This window comes from Callionymus lyra, chromosome 4, assembly GCF_982586985.1.
Source record: "Callionymus lyra chromosome 4, fCalLyr1.hap1.1, whole genome shotgun sequence".
Taxonomy (NCBI): domain Eukaryota; kingdom Metazoa; phylum Chordata; class Actinopteri; order Syngnathiformes; family Callionymidae; genus Callionymus; species Callionymus lyra.
This window is the reverse complement of record NC_141821.1, coordinates 4,911,023-4,936,451: the sequence shown is the minus strand read 5'-3', so window position 1 is coordinate 4,936,451 and position 25,429 is coordinate 4,911,023. Positions and strand designations below refer to the sequence as shown.

The following is a 25,429-nucleotide window of genomic DNA, read 5'->3' as shown; positions in this document are numbered from 1 at the left end:
TACATATGTGTGTGTCTGTATGTATGCATGTGTGTTTGTATTTGTACTTTTTTAAAGTCGTTTTCATTTTATTTTCTGTGTGTTAATGTGTGTGTCTGTACGCTTTTTTTTAAACATTTTATTGAATAGTACAAAAATGTACCTTCATTAATCTCCCATGGATATAATATTAGTAATTACTTGTTGTGTGTTCACATATGTGTGTGTGTGTTCATATATGTGTGTGTATGTCCCCATAAGTTAGTAAGTGATTTATATTTGTAGAGCTTTTCCAGACCAGAGTCACAAAGAACTTAAACAATTAAAAAAATACTCATTCCAGTATATACTTATAAGGTCAAGATAACACAGAGACAAACACAGGAGTCTCAGAGAATCAAGGACAAGCACAAATAAAAGTGTCTTGAGATGTTTCTTGAAGGAGCCAGTAGATCATCAAACACAGATGTTTCTTGAAGGAGTCAGTAGATCATCAAACACAGATGTTTCTTGAAGGAGTCAGTAGATCATCAAACACAGATGTTTCTTGAAGGAGTCAGTAGATCATCAAACACAGATGTTTCTTGAAGGAGTCAGTAGATCATCAAACACAGATGTTTCTTGAAGGAGTCAGTAGATCATCAAACACAGATGTTTCTTGAAGGAGTCAGTAGATCATCAAACACAGATGTTTCTTGAAGGAGTCAGTAGATCATCAAACACAGATGTTTCTTGAAGGAGTCAGTAGATCATCGAACACAGATGTTTCTTGATCTGACCATGAATAGATCTGAAAGTAAGAACCAGAATTTTAAAATGATCCTGAAAGAAACTGGAAGCCAGTGAAGAGTTTGAAGGAGAAATGTGAGTTCTTCTACTAGAGCGGCTCAGAATTCTGGCTGCAGAGTTTTGTATGAACTGCAGGCGAGACACATCCTTCTGGTTGAGACATGAGAATAAACTGTTGCAATAGTGTAAACAACACAAACGCATGGATTACAAGATCTAGATCGTGTTGTGACATAATTTTCATAAAAGTTTCGAGATTTTTCTCAGTTGAAGGAAACAGTTTCTGGTCAGTTTTCTTCAGTGTTGAACAAGAGACATGTCTTTATCAAATACAACACCCAGGTCTCTCAGGCTCAGTTTGACAGACTGACCTAAGTCACTCAAGTACTGACTCAACCCTGGAATCTTATCATCAACAATCACCAGAGTTTCAGTTTTGTCCACATTTAGCTGTAAAGTGTTTTCACTCATTGTTTGATTTCTAGCAAACAATTGACTAAGTTCAGCCTCTGAGGCTCAGTTGGATCAACAGAGCAGTAGAGCTGGATGTCATCAGCAAAAATGTGATAAGAAACACTTGGAAATCTCTGAATGATTTTACCTAAGGGAATGAAGTTCGGCCAAAATAATAAAGGACCCAGAATAGAACCTTGAGGGACTCCACACAGCAGATCAGCTGATTCAGACCTTATTTGATTGGCAGATACACTATGTAAGTAAGTAAGTAATTTTTATTTGTATAGCGCTTTTCCAGACCAGGTTCACAAAGCGCTTAAACAATCAAAACAATATTCAATAAAATATACACTTTAAAGGTCAAGATAAAACTGATAACAGGAGTTCCAGAAAATCAAGGAAAAGCCTGAACAAATAGAAACGTCTTAAGATGTTTCTTAAAGGAGTCAGTAGATCATCAAACATGCATGTGTGTGTCCATGCGTGTGTATTTGTGTAAATATAAGTGTGTTTTTGTGTCTCCATATATATAGGTGTGTTCATATATGTGACCATGTGTGTGTGTGTATCCATATATGTGTATTTCCATGTGTGTGTGTAACCATATATGTTTGTGTCCGCGTGTGTGTCCATACATAAACGGATGTGTTCATATGTGTGTGTCTGTATGCATGCGTGTTTGTACTTTAAATTGTTTTTATTATTTGATTGTGTCTGTGTGTTAATGTGTGTCTAAGTCGTTATTTTGACAAAATTTTGACACACACACGCACGCACACACGCACACATCTTCACTGGATACATTATTGAACAGTGATCACAGTGTAGAAACAGACTCACAAAGATGTTAAATACTCTTTATTGTTAACACGTGGACAAACACAAATCCGTATCGAAGCAGCAGACATTGAACTTGGGAAATGCTTTGGGACACACTGGAAAGTTAGCGCCAGTGTTGAGGTCATTCCGGCACCAGTTGTAACACGACGAACCACGACACAAACTCAAGTCACTTCAGGCAGAGAAGGTTCTAACCCCGGGGTCGTCTGGACTCATGCTGAGGTCACAGGTCACGTCAGCAAACACACAAACACACACACACACACACGACTACAGGACCAGTGCAAGACTGGAGGAAGACTAGTTAATCAGTAGTTAATGACTGGTTACAGACTAGTTGAAGGACACAGGAGGGGAATGTGAGTGGTGAGGAAATAAAGTACGTGACACTCGTGAGGTTAATGGAGTCGAGGAGCGTCTACGGGTCACAGTGCAGCTACAGGAGTGTGTTCTCGCTCACACACACACACACAGGTGTGTGCGACGCCTTAGCGAGGGTCATCGGGGGCCGGGATCTTCTCCAGGCTGGGCTCCATGCCCCAGATCTCGCGGGCGTACTGGGAGATGGTTCTGTCGCTGGAGAATTTGCCAGAACCGGCGATGTTGTGGATCACCATCCTGGTCCACTCTTTAGGGTTCTGCAGACCAACGTGTGCTGCAGTTACACGGCTCGGACAGCAGAGGGAGCCACACACACATGTTCAATCTTCACTGACCTTGTAGAGGGCGCTGACCTTCTCCTGACACTGGATGTAGGCTTCATAGTCGGCAAACACCTTGAACCTGCGACGACAAACTCATGTGGTTTCCATAGCAACCAGAGAGAGGGGGATGGGGGGGGGGGTCTCACCTGTCGTGGTACAGCAGCAGGTCCACCAGGTCCTTGAAGAGTCCCGGCTCAGCAGGACTGAAGAAGCCTGCAGAGATCTGGTCCACGGCCTGCTTGAGCTCCGGGATGCGGTTGTAGTAGGACATGGCGTCGTACCTGCAGTGACATCATCAGTCTAGTGTTGAGAGAGTGTTGTATTTATATTTCACTACAGGTGTTATAGTGAGTCCACCTTTGTGTGTGTGTGTGTGTGTGTGTGTGTGTGTGTGTGTGTGTGTGTGTGTGTGTGTGTGTGTGTGTGTGTGTGTGTGTGTGTGTGTGTGTGTGTGTGTGTGTGTGTGTGTGTGTGTGTGTGTGTGTGTGTGTGATGCATGTTTGTGATGCGTGTTTGTGATCTGTGTGTGTGTGTGTGTGTGTGTGTGCGTGTGTGTGTGTGTGTGTGTGTGTGTGTGTGTGTGTGATGCATGTTTGTGATGCGTGTTTGTGATCTGTGTGTGTGTGTGTGTGTGATGAGTTTGATGCGAGTGCGATGCGTGTTTGTGATGTGTGTGTGTGTGTGTGTGTGTTATGAGTTTGATGCGAGTGTGATGCGTGTTTGTGATGTGTGTGTGTGTGTGTGATGAGTTTGATGCGAGTGTGATGCGTGTTTGTGATGTGTGTGTGTGTGTGATGAGTTTGATGCGAGTGTGATGCGTGTTTGTGATGTGTGTGTGTGTGTGTGTTATGAGTTTGATGCGAGTGTGATGCGTGTTTGTGATGTGTGTGAGTGTGTGTGATGAGTGTGATGTGAGTGTGTGTGTGTGTGCCATGTGAGTGAGAGTGTGAGTGTGCGATGTAAGTGTGAGTGTACGATGTAAGTGTGCGATGTAAGTGTGAGTGTGTGTGTGTGTGTGTGTGTGTGTGTGTGTGTGTGTGTGTGTGTGTGTGTGTGTGTGTGATGCATGTGTGTGATGTGATGCATGTGTGTGATGTGAGTGTGTGTGTGTGTGATGTGATGCATGTGTGTGATGTGAGTGTGTGTTGTGTGTGTGATGCGTGTGTGATGTGAGTGTGTGTGTGATGTGAGTGTGTGTGTGTGTGATGTGATGCATGTGTGTGATGTGAGTGTGTGTTGTGTGTGTGATGTGATGCATGTGTGTGATGTGAGTGTGTGATGCGTGTGTGATGTGAGTGTGTGTGTGATGTGAGTGTGTGTGTGTGTGATGTGATGCATGTGTGTGATGTGAGTGTGTGTTGTGTGTGTGATGCGTGTGTGATGTGAGTGTGTGTGTGATGTGAGTGTGTGTGTGATGCATGTGTGTGATGTGAGTGTGTGTTGTGTGTCTGACGCATGTGTGTGATGTGAGTGTGTGTGTGTGATGCATGTGTGTGATGCGTGTGTGTGATGCGTGTGTGTGATGTGTATGTGTGTGTGATGCATGTGTGTGATGTGTATGTGTGTGTGATGCATGTGTGTGATGCGTGTGTGTGATGCGTGTGTGTGATGTGTATGTGTGTGTGATGCATGTGTGTGATGTGTATGTGTGTGTGATGCATGTGTGTGATGTGTGTGTGTGATGCATGTGTGATGCATGTGTGTGATGCATGTGTGTGATGCATGTGTGTGATGTGAGTGTGTGATGTGAGTGTGTGATGCATGTGTGTGATGTGAGTGTGTGATGCATGTGTGTGATGTGAGTGTGTGATGTGAGTGTGTGATGCATGTGTGTGATGCATGTGTGTGATGCATGTGTGTGATGCATGTGTGTGATGCATGTGCGTGATGTGAGTGTGCATTGTGTGTGTGTGTGTGTGTGTGTGTGTGATGAGAGTGTGTATTGTGTGTGTGTGTGTGTTGCATGTGTGTGATGAGAGTGTGTATTGTGTGTGTCTCACCCCTTCTTGTCCATGGCGTTCACGTCTGTGACTCTCATGCCGAAGATAAAGAGGTTTTCTTCTCCGGCCTCCTCAGCCATCTCCACATTAGCTCCATCCATGGTTCCGATGGTCAGAGCTCCGTTCAGCATGAACTTCATGTTGCCTGTTCCTGACGCTTCGGTGCCGGCGGTGGAGATCTGCTCGGACAGGTCAGCGGCGGGGACGACTGCGGACACACACACACACACTCAGGTTGTGCGTCTCTACACACAGGTTGTCGTTGAAGGGGAGGTTGTCGTACCTTTCTCCGCCAGAGTGACGCGGTAGTTCTCCAGGAACACGACCTTGAGCCGGTCGCCCACGACCTGGTCGTTGTTGACCACGTCTCCGATGGCCGTGATGAGGCGGATGATCATCTTGGCCGTGTGGTAGCCTGGAGCTGCCTGAAGACAAACACACAACTGTGTGCGTCAGTGGATCCAGTTCAACACAATATTATGGTCTTTTCTTGAAGCTTCTCTCTGGCGCCCTCGTCTGTCAGAACAGTGTAATTACACCGTTGTAAGTCTGCCGTAAAAATGAAGGAATATTAAATGTTATTTAGTTCTACTTTAATATTATTATTGAAGTTTAAGCTTCACTTTATATTATTTTCATACTTTTCTGAACAATTGATCTGTTGCTGAAGATCGGATTTATTGCCTGAAGGAAACTTAGAATGTAATTAATAAAGTGTGTGTTCATGTGTATGATCGTGTGAGTGTGTGTGTGTGGATGCGAATACATTTGTGTTGGTGTGAGAGTGTGTTTTACTACGAGTGTGTCTGTGTCTTTGTGTGTCTGCGAATGGGTGTGTGACTGCGAAAGAATGCGTGTTCATGTGAGTGTGTGTGTGTAACAAGTAATTGTGTTTGTTTGTGTGTGTATGCGTGTATGTTTGTGTGTATAAGAGTGTGTGTGTGTGTGTGTGTGTGTGTGTGTGTGTGTGTGTGTGTGTGTGTGTGTGTGTGTGTGTGTGTGTGTGTGTGTGTGTGTGTGTGTGTGTGTGTGTGTGTGTGTGTTCATGCGTGTGAAGCATCATCTGCTGATCCAACAGAATGTGTAACATCTAATATAAAGGATTGTAAAACAAAAGGTTCTGAAGGAGATTCCGGACCTTTCCTCCGATCATGATGGTTCTGGGCGTCCACTTCTTGCCGGGCTCCTTCTTGATGCCTGCAGGAACAGGAAGTTAAGAAGATGTTTTGGTCCGACAGAGACGGAGAGAGAAGACTGACGGTTGTAGAGCGTGATGATGTGCAGACAGTTGAGCAGCTGCCGCTTGTACTCGTGGATCCTCTTCACCTGCACGTCGAACATGGACTCCGGGTTGATCTTCACCTGGTAGTGTTCCTCCAGGTGAGCCGCGAACTTCATCTTGTTCTCCTGTCGACACAACGTTTGAGTCATCGTCACTTTTGAGGTCACACGACCTTCAGCCTGACCTGCTTGACTTTGGCCACGTCTCTGATGAAAGCGTCGTCGTCCACGAACTTCAGGAGCTTCTTCAGCTGGTCCAGGTCACGGATGTAGTCCTCGCCGATCCTCTGCACCCCACAAACACACACTCAACATCAGCAACACAAGACCATCCTCTGCACCCCACAAACACACACTCAACATCAGCAACACAAGACCATCCTCTGCACCCCCACAAACACACACTCAACATCAGCAACACAAGACTATCCTCTGCACCCCACAAACACACACTCAACATTAGCAAAACAGGACCATCCTCTGCACCCCACAAACACACGCTTAATATCAGCAACACAAGGCTATCCTCTGCACCCCACAAACACACGCTTAACATCAGAAACACAAGACCATCCTCTGCACCCCACAAACACACACTCAACATCAGCAACACAAGACCATCCTCTGCACCCCACAAACACACGCTTAACATCAGCAACACAAGACCATCCTCTGCACCCCCACAAACACACACTCAACATCAGCAACACAAGACCATCCTCTGCACCCCACAAACACACACTCAACATCAGCAACACAAGACCATCCTCTGCACCCCACAAACACACACTCAACATCAGCAACACAAGACCATCCTCTGCACCCCCACAAACACACACTCAACATCAGCAAAACAGGACCATCCTCTGCACCCCCACAAACACACACTCAACATCAGCAACACAAGACCATCCTCTGCACCCCACAAACACACACTCAACATCAGCTACACAAGACCATCCTCTGCACCCCCACAAACACACACTCAACATCAGCTACACAAGACCATCCTCTGCACCCCATAAACACACACTCAACATCAGCAACACAAGACCATCCTCTGCACCCCACAAACACACACTCAACATCAGCAACACAAGACCATCCTCTGCACCCCCACAAACACACACTCAACATCAGCTACACAAGACCATCCTCTGCACCCCATAAACACACACTCAACATCAGCAACACAAGACCATCCTCTGCACCCCACAAACACACACTCAACATCAGCAACACAAGACCATCCTCTGCACCCCACAAACACACACTCAACATCAGCAACACAAGACCATCCTCTGCACCCCCACAAACACACACTCAACATCAGCAACACAAGACCATCCTCTGCACCCCCACAAACACACACTCAACATCAGCAACACAAGACCATCCTCTGCACCCCCACAAACACACACTCAACATTAGCAAAACAGGACCATCCTCTGCACCCCACAAACACACGCTTAACATCAGCAACACAAGACCATCCTCTGCACCCCCACAAACACACACTCAACATTAGCAAAACAGGACCATCCTCTGCACCCCACAAACACACGCTTAACATCAGCAACACAAGACCATCCTCTGCACCCCCACAAACACACACTCAACATCAGCAACACAAGACCATCCTCTGCACCCCACAAACACACACTCAACATCAGCAACACAAGACCATCCTCTGCACCCCACAAACACACACTCAACATCAGCAACACAAGACCATCCTCTGCACCCCCACAAACACACACTCAACATTAGCAAAACAGGACCATCCTCTGCACCCCACAAACACACGCTTAACATCAGCAACACAAGACCATCCTCTGCACCCCCACAAACACACACTCAACATCAGCAACACAAGACCATCCTCTGCACCCCACAAACACACACTCAACATCAGCAACACAAGACCATCCTCTGCACCCCACAAACACACACTCAACATCAGCTACACAAGACCATCCTCTGCACCCCCACAAACACACACTCAACATCAGCTACACAAGACCATCCTCTGCACCCCCACAAACACACACTCAACATCAGCAACACAAGACCATCCTCTGCACCCCACAAACACACACTCAACATCAGCTACACAAGACCATCCTCTGCACCCCCACAAACACACACTCAACATCAGCAACACAAGACCATCCTCTGCACCCCACAAACACACACTCAACATCAGCAACACAAGACCATCCTCTGCACCCCACAAACACACACTCAACATCAGCTACACAAGACCATCCTCTGCACCCCCACAAACACACACTCAACATCAGCTACACAAGACCATCCTCTGCACCCCCACAAACACACACTCAACATCAGCAACACAAGACCATCCTCTGCACCCCACAAACACACACTCAACATCAGCAACACAAGACCATCCTCTGCACCCCACAAACACACACTCAACATCAGCAACACAAGACCATCCTCTGCACCCCACAAACACACACTCAACATCAGCTACACAAGACCATCCTCTGCACCCCCACAAACACACACTCAACATCAGCAACACAAGACCATCCTCTGCACCCCACAAACACACACTCAACATCAGCTACACAAGACCATCCTCTGCACCCCCACAAACACACACTCAACATCAGCAACACAAGACCATCCTCTGCACCCCACAAACACACACTCAACATCAGCAACACAAGACCATCCTCTGCACCCCACAAACACACACTCAACATCAGCTACACAAGACCATCCTCTGCACCCCCACAAACACACACTCAACATCAGCAACACAAGACCATCCTCTGCACCCCACAAACACACACTCAACATCAGCTACACAAGACCATCCTCTGCACCCCCACAAACACACACTCAACATCAGCAACACAAGACCATCCTCTGCACCCCCACAAACACACACTCAATGATCGGCAGTAATACTTCGGAGCCATGAGGAGTAATAATATGGAGCTTCGAGGAGTAATAATACGGAGCCATGAGGAGTAATAATACGGAGCCATGAGGAGTAATAATACGGAGCCATGAGGAGTAATAATACGGAGCCATGAGGAGTAATAATACGGAGCCATGAGGAGTAATAATACGGAGCCATGAGGAGTAATAATACGGAGCTTCGAGGAGTAATAATACGGAGCAATGAGGAGTAATAATATGGAGCTTCGAGGAGTAATAATACGGAGCCATGAGGAGTAATAATACGGAGCCATGAGGAGTAATAATACGGAGCCATAAGGAGTAATAATATGGAGCCATGAGGAGTAATAATATTGAGCTTCGAGGAGTAATAATATGGAGCCATGAGGAGTAATAATATGGAGCTTCGAGGAGTAATAATACGGAGCCATGAGGAGTAATAATACGGAGCCATGAAGAGTAATAATATGGAGCTTCGAGGAGTAATAATACGGAGCCATGAGGAGTAATAATATGGAGCTTCGAGGAGTAATAATACGGAGCCATGAGGAGTAATAATACGGAGCCATGAGGAGTAATAATATGGAGCTTCGAGGAGTAATAATACGGAGCCATGAGGAGTAATAATACGGAGCCATGAGGAGTAATAATACGGAGCCATGAGGAGTAATAATACGGAGCCATGAGGAGTAATAATACGGAGCTTTGAGGAGTAATAATACGGAGCCATGAGGAGTAATAATACGGAGCCATGAGGAGTAATAATATGGAGCTTCGAGGAGTAATAATACGGAGCCATGAGGAGTAATAATACGGAGCCATGAGGAGTAATAATACGGAGCCATGAGGAGTAATAATACGGAGCCATGAGGAGTAATAATACGGAGCCGCGAGGAGTAATAATACGGAGCTTCGAGGAGTAATAATACGGAGCCATGAGGAGTAATAATACGGAGCTTCGAGGAGTAATAATACGGAGCTTCGAGGAGTAATAATACGGAGCTTCGAGGAGTAATAATACGGAGCTTCGAGGAGTAATAATACGAAGCTTCGAGGAGTAATAATACGGAGCCATGAGGAGTAATAATACGGAGCTTCGAGGAGTAATAATACGGAGCTTCGAGGAGTAATAATACGGAGCTTCGAGGAGTAATAATATGAAGCTACGAAGAGTAATAATACAGAGCTTCGAGGAGTAATAATATGAAGCTACGAGGAGTAATAATACGAAGATTCGAGGAGTAATAATACGGAGCTTCGAGGAGTAATAATACGAAGATTCGAGGAGTAATAATACGGAGCTTCGAGGAGTAATAATATGAAGCTACGAGGAGTAATAATACGGAGCTTCGAGAAGTAATAATACGGAGCTTCGAGGAGTAATAATACGGAGCTTCGAGAAGTAATAATACGAAGCTTCGAGAAGTAATAATACGAAGCTTCGAGGAGTAATACAGGCCACATTAGAAACACAGCGCTGACCTCTGCGATGACCTCTGCCAGGCCAGGGTTGCACATGACCAGCCAGCGTCGCGGAGTGATGCCGTTGGTCTTGTTTTGAAACTTGTGTGGATCCGTTTCATAGAAATCTTTGAACCTGGAGAAGAAACGTTAGTTCAACACGTTCTTGAGTGAAGGTCAGAGTCTGATGAACTTACACTGTGTCTTTGATGATCTCAGAGTGGATGCGAGCGACGCCGTTGACGGCGTGAGAGCCGACGATGCACAGGTGAGCCATGTTGATCTTCTTCATGTCGCCCTCCTCGATCAGAGACATGCGACGCATGCGCTCCATGTCACCGGGATGAAGTTTGGAGATTCTCTGGAGACAAACACAATCGAAAATAAAAACTTAAATAAAGACATCATTGGTTCTGATCCAGGAACTGTTTACAATCGTTGATGGAGCTGCTCGTACTGCAGGTACTACCAAGCCTTGTGGAGTAATACTACAGAGCCTCGTGGAGTAATACTACAGAGTATGGTGGAGTAATACTACAGAGTATGGTGGAGTAATACTACAGAGTCTGGTGGAGTAATACTACAGAGCCTCGTGGAGTAATACTACAGAGTATGGTGGAGTAATACTACAGAGTATGGTGGAGTAATACTACAGAGCCTCGTGGAGTAATACTACAGAGTATGGTGGAGTAATACTACAGAGCCTCGTGGAGTAATACTACAGAGTATGGTGGAGTAATACTACAGAGTATGGTGGAGTAATACTACAGAGCCTCGTGGAGTAATACTACAGAGTATGGTGGAGTAATACTACAGAGCCTCGTGGAGTAATACTACAAAGTATGGTGGAGTAATACTACAGAGTATGGTGGAGTAATACTACAGAGTCTGGTGGAGTAATGCTATGGAGCCTCGAGGAGTAATACTACAGAGCCTCGAGGAGTAATACTACAGAGCCTCGAGGAGTAATATTACAGAGCCTCGAGGAGTAATATTACAGAGCCTCAAGGAGTAATACTACCTAGCCTCCAGGAACAATACTACGTAGCCTTAAGTAAAAATACTACGGAGCCTCCAGGAATAATACTACGTAGCCTCCAGGAGTAATACTACGGAGCCTCCAGGAACAATACAACATAGCATCAAGTAAAAATACTACAGAGCCTTGCCTCAGTTTCAAAACTACGTGAGGTTTCAATTGTTCAAAGTTCTAGACGACATCATTTTAAAAGATGTTAAAAACCTCCATGTGTCTCTTGTTGATCTCGTAGATGATCTGCAGGTGACGCGGCAGCAGGTTCTGGAAGAGGTCGACGGGCCAGCGCTCCAGAGCTTCAGGCAGGACGGTGTGGTTGGTGTAGGCACAGGTGCGCACCGTGATGTCCCAGGCCTGCAGAAGACCATGTTGAACATACACTCAGAGTCAGAGAACCTACAGCTTCACGTCTGATCACTTCATGAAATGCTTTGTGTTAAAACATGTTGTATATGAAGTGTTTTCATTACATAAAGTCTCTGACGAGTCTCCAGATAAATGTAACTTTGTGTCGAGTCTTTTGTTATTCACTCTGGTTTGGTCCCATACCTGGTCTAGAAAGGCGCTATATAAATAGAGATTATTATTATTATTATTATTATACACAATAGTAACAAGACCCACTTGAAAAAAAGTTCCTTCTTGTAGGTAAAGATCAAAGGTGAACTCAAAAAGAGCACTGAAACAATCCAATAATAAATCCTAAAATTAAATGATTCGATTTTTGAAATGTATAAATGAACTTTAAAATATTAAATTATGTTCATTTTGTGCTGCAATTGAGCCTCCGGACACTAGATGGCAGCAGTCATTACATTCTGTGCATCTAAAGAAACAAGGAAATCACTGAAATCCAGTGAAAACCCAGTAATGACTGAGGACAAGAGGAGACTCAGTTTGGACATATTTTGGTTTAGAACAATTAAAACGGTGATACACATCATGATACAGAGAACGATACGATATATATTGTGATGTACAGTGATACTGTAGTAACAAGTATATATGTGTAGTATTGACCAGTACTTGACTCTGGTGTTGTGATACTGTAGTAACAAGTATATATGTGTAGTATTGACCAGTACTTGACTCTGGTGTTGTGATACTGTAGTAACAAGTATATATGTGTAGTATTGTCCAGTACTTGACTCTGGTGTTGTGATAGTGTAGTAACAAGTATATATGTGTAGTATTGTCCAGTACTTGACTCTGGTGTTGTGATAGTGTAGTAACAAGTATATATGTGTAGTATTGTCCAGTACTTGACTCTGGTGTTGTGATAGTATAGTAGTAAGTATATATGTGTAGTATTGTCCAGTACTTGACTCTGGTGTTGTAGTATTTACAGACCACATGACTCTTGATGAAGTCGTAACTGCTTTCATTTGTTTTCAAACCAAAATATGTCCAAACATCTGCTTTAAAAGCTGCTGGAGTCACTGTATCCTCTCATCCTCAGTTACTTCCGGGATCTCACAGGTAAAAAATGCTGTTGAGGTTGTTTTAAATAAAAAATGAATTACTGTATTTCATACAACATTTATTGAAATATAAACCATAAAGGAACTATTATTTTTTTTTAAAAACAATACGATAATACTACGTAGCTCCCCAGGAATAATATTATAGAGCCTTGAGTAATATTACCTACATAGCCCCCAGGAATAATACTACGTAGTCTTGAGTAGTAATACTACAGAGCCTCGCGTAACAACACTACGTAGGATTGAGTAGTAATACTACATAGCCTTGAGTAGTACTACGTAGAGCAATACTACGTAGCCTCCACGAATAATACTTTACAATACGATTTAAAAATATGAAATAATATATAAATATATATTCATTATTATTATTTTTATTTTCTTGATACAGTGTTGTTAAATATCGATATCATGAAAATAATCGTTCATGCACCAAAAATCAAGTACTGAGACAAATACTTCATGTTCTCTCAAGAGTAGACGAACATCTTCTCACCTTCTCCCAGGACAGTTTCTCCACGTCCACCAGGATCCTCATGAGCTCGGGGATGGCCAGGGCCGGGTGGGTGTCGTTCAGCTGGATGGCCACCTGCCGACACACAAACCTCCGTGAACCCTGGTCCGAGCCTGGACAGGTGGATTCTGGGAAAAACCTTGTCCGGGAGAGTGGACAGATCCATCCTCACGAACTCTGTGGAGCCGAACTTGGAGGCCTTGAATCTCCGGATGATGTCCTGGAGGGTGGCGGCCACCACGAAGTACTCCTGCTTCAGACGCAGCTCCTTCCCTTCGAAGAACTGACGCAGGCACGCACACACACACACACACACACACACACACACACACACACACATCAGGTGAACAACATCAACGCGCCACCGTTAGGTTACACACACACACACACACACACACACACACAGGGTTGTGTCTCAAATCGCATACTAGCGTACTCAAAGTTAGTATTTTTAGTGCGTAAGTGCGTCTCAATTCTTAGTATGCTAAATGTAGTGTTCCATACACACTAAATTGTCACTAAAACGCCCACAAAACTGAGTATGGATCGATGGACACTTTCTACACTAAACGGCTCCATCTTAGTGACGTTGTGAACAGAAGTTACGTCATATATATACACCTGTATATATATATATATATTTTCATATACTTACAGGTGCATTTTCAGCAGCAGCAGAAGGATGACACGTCTTCGGTGCTGATACCAACTTAAATATCTCGCGAATATTTCGATTCTCATATTTTTTATTTATTTATTTTTCAAATTTTTCAATTTTTGCAAACTTGCAAAACGTGCTGCCAGCAGGTGTCGCTAGCGTTCAAACAGCTGGTTGAAACCATCGTTAAATAGTAGTAGAAGAAGAAGCTGTCGCGTCATTTCCTGTTAGTGTGTAGCAGCAGAGTTTGATTTGAGACATACTATCTGTGGAGGATTAGTTACTAGTTAGTACGTACACTATCCTGATGATACTAACTTCTAGTATACTAAGATAAGTATGTGATTTGAGACATACTATCTGTGGAGGATAAGTTACTAGTTAGTACATACACTATCCTGATGCATACTAACTTCTAGTATACTAAGAGTAGTATGCGATTTGAGACATACTATCTGTGGAGAATTAGTTACTAGTTAGTACATACACTATCCTGATGCATACTAACTTCTAGTATACTAAGAGTAGTATGCGATTTGAGACATACTATCTGTGGAGAATTAGTTACTAGTTAGTACATACACTATCCTGATGCATACTAACTTCTAGTATACTAAGAGAAGTATGTGATTTGAGACATACTATCTGTGGAGAATTAGTTACTAGTTAGTACATACACTATCCTGATGCATACTAACTTCTAGTATACTAAGAGTAGTATGCGATTTGAGACATACTATCTGTGGAGGATTAGTTACTAGTTAGTACGTACACTATCCTGATGATACTAACTTCTAGTATACTAAGAGAAGTATGCGATTTGAGACATACTATCTGTGGAGGATTAGTTACTAGTTAGTACGTACACTATCCTGATGATACTAACTTCTAGTATACTAAGAGAAGTATGCGATTTGAGACATACTATCTGTGGAGGATTAGTTACTAGTTAGTACGTACACTATCCTGATGATACTAACTTCTAGTATACTAAGAGAAGTATGCGATTTGAGACATACTATCTGTGGAGGATTAGTTACTAGTTAGTACGTACACTATCCTGATGATACTAACTTCTAGTATACTAAGAGAAGTATGCGATTTGAGACATACTATCTGTGGAGGATTAGTTACTAGTTAGTACGTACACTATCCTGATGATACTAACTTCTAGTATACTAAGAGAAGTATGCGATTTGAGACATACTATCTGTGGAGGATTAGTTACTAGTTAGTACATACACTATCCTGATGCATACTAACTTCTAGTGTACTAAGAGTAGTATGCGACACAGCACATGTGATCAACATCCAGGCGTTAGCTCGAGCTGCACTCACGTTGTCGTTGGGATACAGAACCCTGGAGATGTTCTCGGCCAGGTTCCTGTCCAGAACCGCCTGGATGTAACCGCCGACGTTAACTGCGGAGCCACAAGTTGAAGCCGAGACTCTGATCAACACGTTACCCTCGACTCACAGTCTTTGAGGTTGAAGTCGCACGGAGCTTTGGCGGACCACAGCCTCATGGTGTTGACCACGTTGTTCCTGTAGCCCGGCACCGGCGTGTCGTACGGGAGAGCGAGGACCACCTGGCTCGACAAAGATGGGTTTGTTTTTTTTTAGAGAATAATCCTCAGGGTTCACAGAGAGACTCGTCACCTGAGTGTCGACCCATTTCTCGCCCTCGTCCGTGTGTTCCACTCGCCCGTAGAAGTGAACCGGTCGCATGTACTCGGGCCGAGCTTTCTCCCAGGGGTTCCCGTAGCGCAGCCAGTCGTCGGCCTCTTCCACCTGAGGAGACAAGAGGCCTTGAACGATCTCTGGTGTAGGTTTAGAATAGTTCCTCAGTCACCTCTGAACATAACCGCTTGAAAAACATTTTTAAAAGATGGATGTAAAAACAACTTTTTGGTTCATTTTTGCTGCTAAAGTTGACTTTTTTTTATTCAAATGTTTTTTATCCAGCCAGTACTTTTTCCATCTGTACTTTTTTAGCCATTTCTTTCTCAATACAACTTCTTTTCCAGACAATATTTTCTTTTTTTAATAGAAATATTATTTTTTTCAGTCAATATTTTTTTTTTTGACCATTTATGTTATTTTTTTTTTTGACCATTTATGTTATTTTTTAATAGATTTTTAGCCAATATACTTTTCCCCTCAGTCAATTTCTTCTTTTTATTAATTATTTTTCATCAAAATTATTTGTTTTGCCCAAATTACTTTTTCAGTTCCAATATTTTATTTCAATGTCAATATCTTTTATTTTCAGCCAATATTATTTTAGTTTTTCAGCCAATATTGTTTTTTTAAGCATATCGTTGTATATCAGTGATTTTATCCTTTTTTTAACTAATTTAATTTTTTTCCATCAGCCCATATTATTTTTTCAGCAATTATTTTTCAACCAACGTCTTTTTTTTAATAGGTTTTTTACCAATATTATATTTTTTCCAATGACAATATGATGTTTCAGCCAATTTTCCTTGTCAGCAAATATTTTCTTTCAATGACAATAACCTTTTTTAGCATATATTTTATATCAATGATTATATATTTTTATGGCCAATATAATTTTTTCAGCCAATATTAGTTTTTTCAATGACAATATGGTGTTTCATTCATACTTATGGTCAGCAAATATTTTCTTTCAATAAAAATATCCTTTTTTTTGGCCATCATTTTATTTTTTCAGCCAACAGACTGTTTTTGAGCAAATTTTTTTTTTTTTCAATGACAATTATACCTTTTAGCCTATATTTGATTTGGCAGCAAATAACGATATCATTTTTTCTGCCAAAATTAATTTCTCGGCCATAATTTTTTTTTTTCTTAACCAAAAATGATTTTCTTTAACAAAAAAATATTTTATTTAACCCAATTTTTTATTTTATTTTTAAAACATTTTTTTCCTATTCCTCCCTCCCTGACGCTCACCTGCCATCCGTTCACGATCTTCTGGTTGAAGATCCCGAACTCGTAGCGAATGCCGTAACCGTAAGCAGCCAGACCCAGAGACGCCATGGAGTCCAGGAAACAAGCTGCAGAAACCAGAGCCCGGTGAGAACCAGTCCTGGACACGATGACACACCAGGATCATCAAACACTCACCGGCCAGACGCCCCAGACCTCCGTTCCCCAGACCCGCGTCCTCCTCCATGTCCTGCAGCTCCTCCATGTCCAGACCCAGCTGAGGAAACACAGCAGCACAAACGCTGAAGCTGATCTTCTTTCTTTCAACATTATACTATAGAATTATGAACTGTGTCTACCATCCCTCCATAGCGCCCCCTGGCGGCCCTCACTTATATAGTATGTTTCTAAACTACTCACTGACGGTTACAATTTTCTGAAGTGTCTTTTTTATTCATTCATTTCTTGTTAATTGTTTATTTTTTATTTTGTACTTGTTTCTGTCGTGACTATTGTTTATGTGTCTCGATATTTTGTCAGTGGTCTGTAAAAAATATTCTAATACAAGATAGGGAAGAAAAAAATAAATCATACGAGCTTCAAATAACATTAGACCCCCACTTAAGTGTCTCAGAAAGTTTGGTAAAATTGTGTAAGCAATAAAATGTCACCAGGGGCCACATTAAAGTACTGTGAGTGTTGTGAGGGGACGACAAACCAAAAGAATGGAGAGAAGAGCCAGAATATGAAGAAAAAAACAAGTAAGAGATAAAAAGTTTTAAAAAAAGATCAAACATAAAATTAAAATAAATATGTTAATAAAATATTGAAAAAAAATATGTTAAAAAAGTAACTGATTGTCAATATGATCTTAATAAATGTTCACAAAAAGGACAAAAGAATAAATGGTTAAGTGTGTATATATATATATATTAAAATAAATAAATGTATTGACTAAAAAAGGTTGCAACAACAATCAAATATAAAGGCAGGTTTCACTTCTTATATATTATATATTATAGCCCTTATTTTCTTTTTCAGTGTTAATGTTCTTTTTTCCAAACAGTTTTCCTTTCAGTCAATTATTAATTATTATTCTTTCCACTGCCAATATAATATTATTTTTGTTAGCAATCCCCTCCCACGGTATTATTATGTTTCAGCAAAAACTAAAAAAAACAAAAAACAATGCAAGTAAGAAAAGAAAAGGGAAAAAAAGGTCATAAAGAAAACATACATGTACATTTTCTATATATTTATTATGTCAGTTCGTGACCAACACATGCAGCATGAACCACAATAATGCTGACCTGGTACGTGGCCTCGTCGCAGGCGTTCTCCAGGGCCAGGTTCACCATGGTGTTCTGCAGGGTTCGGCCCATGTAGAACTCCAGCGAGAGGTAATAGACGCGCTGGAAGAAACACAAATCGTATCTTTGACGTCCACTTATCGTGAAAACATGCTCACGGTTCCCCGAAGACCAGATGCATTAGTCGAGGAATGAAACAATACTTGGCAACAACATGTGCACTTACAGGAAGCTGCTTCAGCAACTACACAACTGTGAGAAACGTCAACGACAATCTTGTGTATTTGGTGCCATTTTGATCTCTGTCCGACCTTTTGTCCTCTAGACCACCTGCAGGGGGCGCACACGTGGAAAAACAAGACGCTTGGCAACTGGCCAAGACATGTAGAGTAAAAATAGGAAGGGATTGTGTCGGACCACAAAGGTGACACTGGAGACAGCTGAGAACTGAAGGCCGACACAGTCGTTTTAAAAATATCCGCCGAAATTTGAGCTCAGTCTGAATTCAACGTCGAATAGTTCGGTGATGATGTTGAATATGGTTATTTTGAACCTATTTAGATGAAACTTTCATTTGACGCGACACGTTGGTTTATAATTAGTATTCTTGACAGCCAGTCACATGACCTGGTATCGCATGTTTTGTCAAGAGGTGTCACAGCGAGAGACGTCATGAATGTAGAGGACAGTCGAGCGAAAGACGTCTGGTGCAGACCAGGGTTGAGGTGTAACTGGGCAAGTGTTGAAGGCCCAAGACTCAAGGGCGCGAGAAGTCAAGTAGCCAGTCATGACATGTCGAAACAAAGTCTCAACACAACTTCCCGAAACTGATCACTTGGAGACAGACTGGTTTTGAGACGTACGTACGTTTGTAGGGGTAATGTTTGTCGGCGTAATGTTTGTAGGCGTAACGTTTGTAGGCTTAACGTTTGTAGGCGTAGCGTTCGTCGGCGTAGCGTTTGTAGGCTTAACGTTTGTCGGCGTAGCGTTCGTCGGAGTAACGTTTGCAGGCGTAACAGTGGAGCTGTATGGGTTACAGGCAAAACAGCAGCCGATGTGACGTGTCAGATGCAACACTTGTAGAAGTTACGTTTATAGACGTGACGCATGAAGATGTAACGCATGTAACATGTCAAGATGTAATGCCTGGAGACGTGATGTTTGGAGGCGTAACATTTGGAGGCGTAACGTTTGTAGGCGTAACGTTTGTAGGCGTAACGTTTGTAGGAGTAACGTTTGTAGGCGTAACGTTTGTAGGCGTAACGTTTGTAGGCATAATGTTGTAGGCGTAACGTTTGTAGGAGTAACGTTTGTAGGCGTAACGTTTGTAGGAGTTACGTTTGTAGGAGTAACGTTTGTAGGCGTAACGTTTGTAGGCGTAACGTTTGTAGGCGTAACGTTCGTAGGCGTAACGTTTGTAGGAGTAACGTTTGTAGGCGTAACGTTTGTAGGCGTAACGTTTGTAGGCATAATGTTGTAGGCGTAACGTTTGTAGGAGTAACGTTTGTAGGCGTAACGTTTGTAGGAGTAACGTTTGTAGGCGTAACGTTTGTAGGCGTAACGTTTGTAGGCGTAACGTTCGTAGGCGTAACATTTGTAGGAGTTACGTTTGTAGGCGTAACGTTTGTAGGCGTAACGTTTGTAGGAGTAACGTTTGTAGGCGTAACGTTTGTAGGCGTAACGTTCGTAGGCGTAACGTTCGTAGGAGTAACGTTTGTAGGCGTAACGTTTGTAGGCGTAACGTTCGTAGGCGTAACGTTCGTAGGCGTAACGTTTGTAGGAGTAACGTTTGTAGGCGTAACGTTTGTAGGCGTAACGTTTGTAGGAGTAACGTTTGTAGGCGTAACGTTTGTAGGCGTAACGTTTGTAGGAGTAACGTTTGTAGGCGTAACGTTTGTAGGCGTAACGTTCGTAGGCGTAACGTTTGTAGGAGTAACGTTTGTAGGCGTAACGTTTGTAGGCGTAACGTTTGTAGGCGTAACGTTTGTAGGAGTAACGTTTGTAGGCGTAACGTTTGTAGGAGTAACGTTTGTAGGCGTAACGTTTGTAGGCGTAACGTTTGTAGGCGTAACGTTTGTAGGCGTAACGTTTGTAGGAGTTACGTTTGTAGGAGTAACGTTTGTAGGCGTAACGTTTGTAGGAGTTACGTTTGTAGGCGTAACGTTTGTAGGCGTAACGTTTGTAGGCGTAACGTTTGTAGGCGTAACGTTTGTAGGAGTTACGTTTGTAGGAGTAACGTTTGTAGGCGTAACGTTTGTAGGCGTAACGTTTGTAGGCGTAACGTTTGTAGGAGTAACGTTTGTAGGCGTAACGTTTGTAGGCGTAACGTTTGTAGGCGTAACGTTTGTAGGCGTAACGTTTGTAGGCGTAACGTTTGTAGGCGTAACGTTTGTAGGAGTAACGTTTGTAGGCGTAACGTTTGTAGGCGTAACGTTTGTAGGCGTAACGTTCGTAGGCGTAACGTTCGTAGGCGTAACGTTTGTAGGAGTTACGTTTGTAGGCGTAACGTTTGTAGGCGTAACGTTTGTAGGCGTAACGTTTGTAGGCGTAACGTTTGTAGGCGTAACGTTTGTAGGCGTAACGTTTGTAGGAGTTACGTTTGTAGGCGTAACGTTTGTAGGCGTAACGTTTGTAGGCATAATGTTGTAGGCGTAACGTTTGTAGGAGTAACGTTTGTAGGCATAATGTTGTAGGCGTAACGTTTGTAGGCGTAACGTTTGTAGGCATAATGTTGTAGGCGTAACGTTTGTAGGCGTAACGTTTGTAGGCGTAACGTTTGTAGGAGTAACGTTTGTAGGAGTTACGTTTGTAGGCGTAACGTTTGTAGGCGTAACGTTTGTAGGCGTAACGTTTGTAGGCGTAACGTTTGTAGGCGTAACGTTTGTAGGCGTAACGTTTGTAGGCGTAACGTTTGTAGGCGTAACGTTTGTAGGCGTAACGTTTGTAGGCGTAACGTTCGTAGGCGTAACGTTCGTAGGAGTAACGTTTGTAGGCGTAACGTTTGTAGGCGTAACGTTCGTAGGCGTAACGTTCGTAGGCGTAACGTTTGTAGGAGTAACGTTTGTAGGCGTAACGTTTGTAGGCGTAACGTTTGTAGGAGTAACGTTTGTAGGCGTAACGTTTGTAGGCGTAACGTTTGTAGGAGTAACGTTTGTAGGCGTAACGTTTGTAGGCGTAACGTTCGTAGGCGTAACGTTTGTAGGAGTAACGTTTGTAGGCGTAACGTTTGTAGGCGTAACGTTTGTAGGCGTAACGTTTGTAGGAGTAACGTTTGTAGGCGTAACGTTTGTAGGAGTAACGTTTGTAGGCGTAACGTTTGTAGGCGTAACGTTTGTAGGCGTAACGTTTGTAGGCGTAACGTTTGTAGGAGTTACGTTTGTAGGAGTAACGTTTGTAGGCGTAACGTTTGTAGGAGTTACGTTTGTAGGCGTAACGTTTGTAGGCGTAACGTTTGTAGGCGTAACGTTTGTAGGCGTAACGTTTGTAGGAGTTACGTTTGTAGGAGTAACGTTTGTAGGCGTAACGTTTGTAGGCGTAACGTTTGTAGGCGTAACGTTTGTAGGAGTAACGTTTGTAGGCGTAACGTTTGTAGGCGTAACGTTTGTAGGCGTAACGTTTGTAGGCGTAACGTTTGTAGGCGTAACGTTTGTAGGCGTAACGTTTGTAGGAGTAACGTTTGTAGGCGTAACGTTTGTAGGCGTAACGTTTGTAGGCGTAACGTTCGTAGGCGTAACGTTCGTAGGCGTAACGTTTGTAGGAGTTACGTTTGTAGGCGTAACGTTTGTAGGCGTAACGTTTGTAGGCGTAACGTTTGTAGGCGTAACGTTTGTAGGCGTAACGTTTGTAGGAGTTACGTTTGTAGGCGTAACGTTTGTAGGCGTAACGTTTGTAGGCATAATGTTGTAGGCGTAACGTTTGTAGGAGTAACGTTTGTAGGCATAATGTTGTAGGCGTAACGTTTGTAGGCGTAACGTTTGTAGGCATAATGTTGTAGGCGTAACGTTTGTAGGCGTAACGTTTGTAGGCGTAACGTTTGTAGGAGTAACGTTTGTAGGAGTTACGTTTGTAGGCGTAACGTTTGTAGGCGTAACGTTTGTAGGCGTAACGTTTGTAGGCGTAACGTTTGTAGGCGTAACGTTTGTAGGCGTAACGTTTGTAGGCGTAACGTTTGTAGGCGTAACGTTTGTAGGCGTAACGTTTGTAGGAGTTACGTTTGTAGGCGTAACGTTTGTAGGCGTAACGTTTGTAGGAGTTACGTTTGTAGGAGTAACGTTTGTAGGCGTAACGTTTGTAGGCGTAACGTTTGTAGGCGTAACGTTTGTAGGAGTAACGTTTGTAGGCGTAACGTTTGTAGGCGTAACGTTTGTAGGCATAATGTTGTAGGCGTAACGTTTGTAGGAGTAACGTTTGTAGGCGTAACGTTTGTAGGCGTAACGTTTGTAGGCGTAACGTTTGTAGGAGTAACGTTTGTAGGCGTAACGTTTGTAGGCGTAACGTTTGTAGGCGTAACGTTCGTAGGCGTAACGTTTGTAGGCGTAACGTTTGTAGGCGTAACGTTTGTAGGCGTAACGTTTGTAGGAGTTACGTTTGTAGGCGTAACGTTCGTAGGCGTAACGTTTGTAGGAGTTACGTTTGTAGGCGTAACGTTTGTAGGCGTAACGTTTGTAGGCGTAACGTTTGTAGGCGTAACGTTCGTAGGCGTAACGTTTGTAGGAGTTACGTTTGTAGGCGTAACGTTTGTAGGCGTAACGTTCGTAGGCGTAACGTTCGTAGGAGTAACGTTCGTAGGCGTAACGTTTGTAGGCGTAACGTTTGTAGGCGTAACGTTTGTAGGCGTAACGTTTGTAGGCGTAACGTTTGTAGGCGTAACGTTCGTAGGCGTAACGTTTGTAGGAGTTACGTTTGTAGGCGTAACGTTTGTAGGCGTAACGTTCGTAGGCGTAACGTTCGTAGGCGTAACGTTTGTAGGCGTAACGTTTGTAGGAGTTACGTTTGTAGGCGTAACGTTCGTAGGCGTAACGTTTGTAGGAGTTACGTTTGTAGGCGTAACGTTTGTAGGCGTAACGTTTGTAGGCGTAACGTTTGTAGGCGTAACGTTCGTAGGCGTAACGTTTGTAGGAGTTACGTTTGTAGGCGTAACGTTTGTAGGCGTAACGTTCGTAGGCGTAACGTTCGTAGGAGTAACGTTCGTAGGCGTAACGTTTGTAGGCGTAACGTTTGTAGGCGTAACGTTTGTAGGCGTAACGTTTGTAGGCGTAACGTTTGTAGGCGTAACGTTCGTAGGCGTAACGTTTGTAGGAGTTACGTTTGTAGGCGTAACGTTTGTAGGCGTAACGTTCGTAGGCGTAACGTTCGTAGGCGTAACGTTTGTAGGAGTTACGTTTGTAGGCGTAACGTTTGTAGGCGTAACGTTTGTAGGCGTAACGTTTATATGCGTAACATTTGTAGGCGTAACGTTTATAGGCGTAACATTTGTAGGCGTAGCGTTCGTCGGCGTAGCGTTCGTCGGAGTAACGTTTGCAGGCGTAACAGTGGAGCTGTATGGGTTACAGGCAAAACAGCAGCCGATGTGACGTGTCAGATGCAACACTTGCAGAAGTTACGTTTATAGACGTGACGCATGAAGGTGTAACGCATGTAACATGTCAAGATGTAATGCCTGGAGACGTGATGTTTGGAGGCGTAACATTTGGAGGCTGTCGTTTCGAGGCATAACGTTTGGAGAGACAACTTTGGAGACAAAACGTTGGGGGATGTAACAGTGGCCGTCGGAACATGGCAGATGTTACGCATGGAGAGACAACAGTGGAGTTATATGGACTGCAGACGTAACAGCAGTAGATGTGACAGCATCAGAAGTAATGGCAGCAGACGTAACCCATGGAGATAGAAAGATATTCTTTTTATAGACATAACATCTATAGATGTCATGTTTAGAAACATTACGTAACGATTAAAAAAATGTTTTAAACGGGTTGAATCGCAACAGAATAACGTGGACATTTAACGATGCTAGTTTGAAGACGGTTTTACGACAAATGATGTCACTTTCAACAAATCAACTCAAATAGTCTGACATCACACACGGTGTGTGATTGAGGTGAGAAGCACTTTTTATGTTGTATATTTTTGAAGATGTTTTGAAGACCATTATCTTATTGCATCAGAGAAAAGGATCTGATGTTTAAAAACAATGTCATGAATCCTCAAGTGTCTCAGTGAGTCTCCACTGAAAGTGTTGCAGCCTCTCATGATTTATTGATGCTGCAGTGGCTGCAGTTCAACTCCTGATGACATTTATTCTTGTTTCTCTGAACATTTGTTATCATACGACTCTCTATAACGCTGTGTTCTGCTCGAGCTCGTCTCATTCAGCAGAGATTAGTCTGCGGATCATCTTATGGTCGCCCATGAGCAAGGCATTACGTCACAGGTCTATGGAGCCAGAGGGTCGATGAGGATTCTGGGTACAAGTTATAGTCGTGATGCCGCATCCAGGCGTGTGTACGTGCGTGTGTACGTGCCTCTGCGGCATGACCCCCCCCACCTCACCCCCAGAACTTACTTTGGGGTCCTTCTCATAGTAGTGCTGCTGGGTCCGGATCCAGCGGCCCACCAGGTGGTCCCGGACCGTGTTGGCCAGGGCGAAGTAGTAGTCCCTCTTGGTGGCCACATTCCGGTCCTTGACCAGCGTGAAGTGCAGATGACGGTTGAAGTTGGTCTTCAGATCCGTGACGTTCTCCACTCCGGCGAGTCCGCGCACGGAGATCTGCTTCCGCTTGTCCTGGTCTGTGAGCGGCTTGGACATGTTTGGCCTCCCTTTGCAGATGGACTTGGAATGAATGTGGTCCTGGTCGACACCTGGTGACCGTCTAACGTCCCTCAGACAGCCGGAGGGGGGCGTGACGCTTCTGCGCTTTTAGTCGGTCACGTACACCCCCGTCAAGCCAGACATACGGACCGCTCACTTCCGCCGTGGTGTTCGAAGAATAAAAGCCGATTTCCTGATGATTTTAAGTGCGTCACAGGATAGATGTGCAGGAAGTGGCGGCTTCGTGAGTGTTATC

General features: G+C 43.5%; 1 protein-coding gene across 1 annotated transcript; it reads right to left on the bottom strand.

Annotated features, from left to right (window-relative positions):
- Positions 1-2,067: 2,067 nt before the first annotated feature.
- LOC148081125 (glycogen phosphorylase, muscle form) lies at positions 2,068-25,268 on the bottom strand. Its single transcript, XM_087788542.1, has 20 exons — positions 24,928-25,268; positions 18,363-18,464; positions 17,251-17,329; positions 17,077-17,180; positions 15,799-15,930; positions 15,617-15,728; positions 15,478-15,560; positions 13,621-13,764; positions 13,464-13,556; positions 11,691-11,837; positions 10,645-10,808; positions 10,469-10,583; positions 6,235-6,336; positions 6,028-6,175; positions 5,907-5,965; positions 5,052-5,193; positions 4,769-4,976; positions 2,915-3,049; positions 2,781-2,847; positions 2,068-2,702 (listed from the first exon to the last, which is right to left on the bottom strand). Exons 1-20 carry the CDS (start codon positions 25,168-25,170, stop codon positions 2,553-2,555), a joined length of 2,529 nt encoding a protein of 842 aa, XP_087644668.1. The 5' UTR covers positions 25,171-25,268; the 3' UTR covers positions 2,068-2,552.
- Positions 25,269-25,429: the final 161 nt, after the last annotated feature.

Bases quoted from the DNA above. Each gene is read 5' to 3' on its own strand.
- LOC148081125 (XM_087788542.1), bottom strand. From the start codon at position 25,170: ATGTCCAAGCCGCTCACAGACCAGGACAAGCGGAAGCAGATCTCCGTG. The intron at 15,931-17,076 runs GTGAGCGTCAGG...TTGTCTCCTCAG, and splicing joins AGATCGTGAACGGATGGCAG to GTGGAAGAGGCCGACGACTG. The intron at 10,809-11,690 runs GTTTTTAACATC...GTTTGTCTCCAG, and splicing joins TCAACAAGAGACACATGGAG to AGAATCTCCAAACTTCATCC.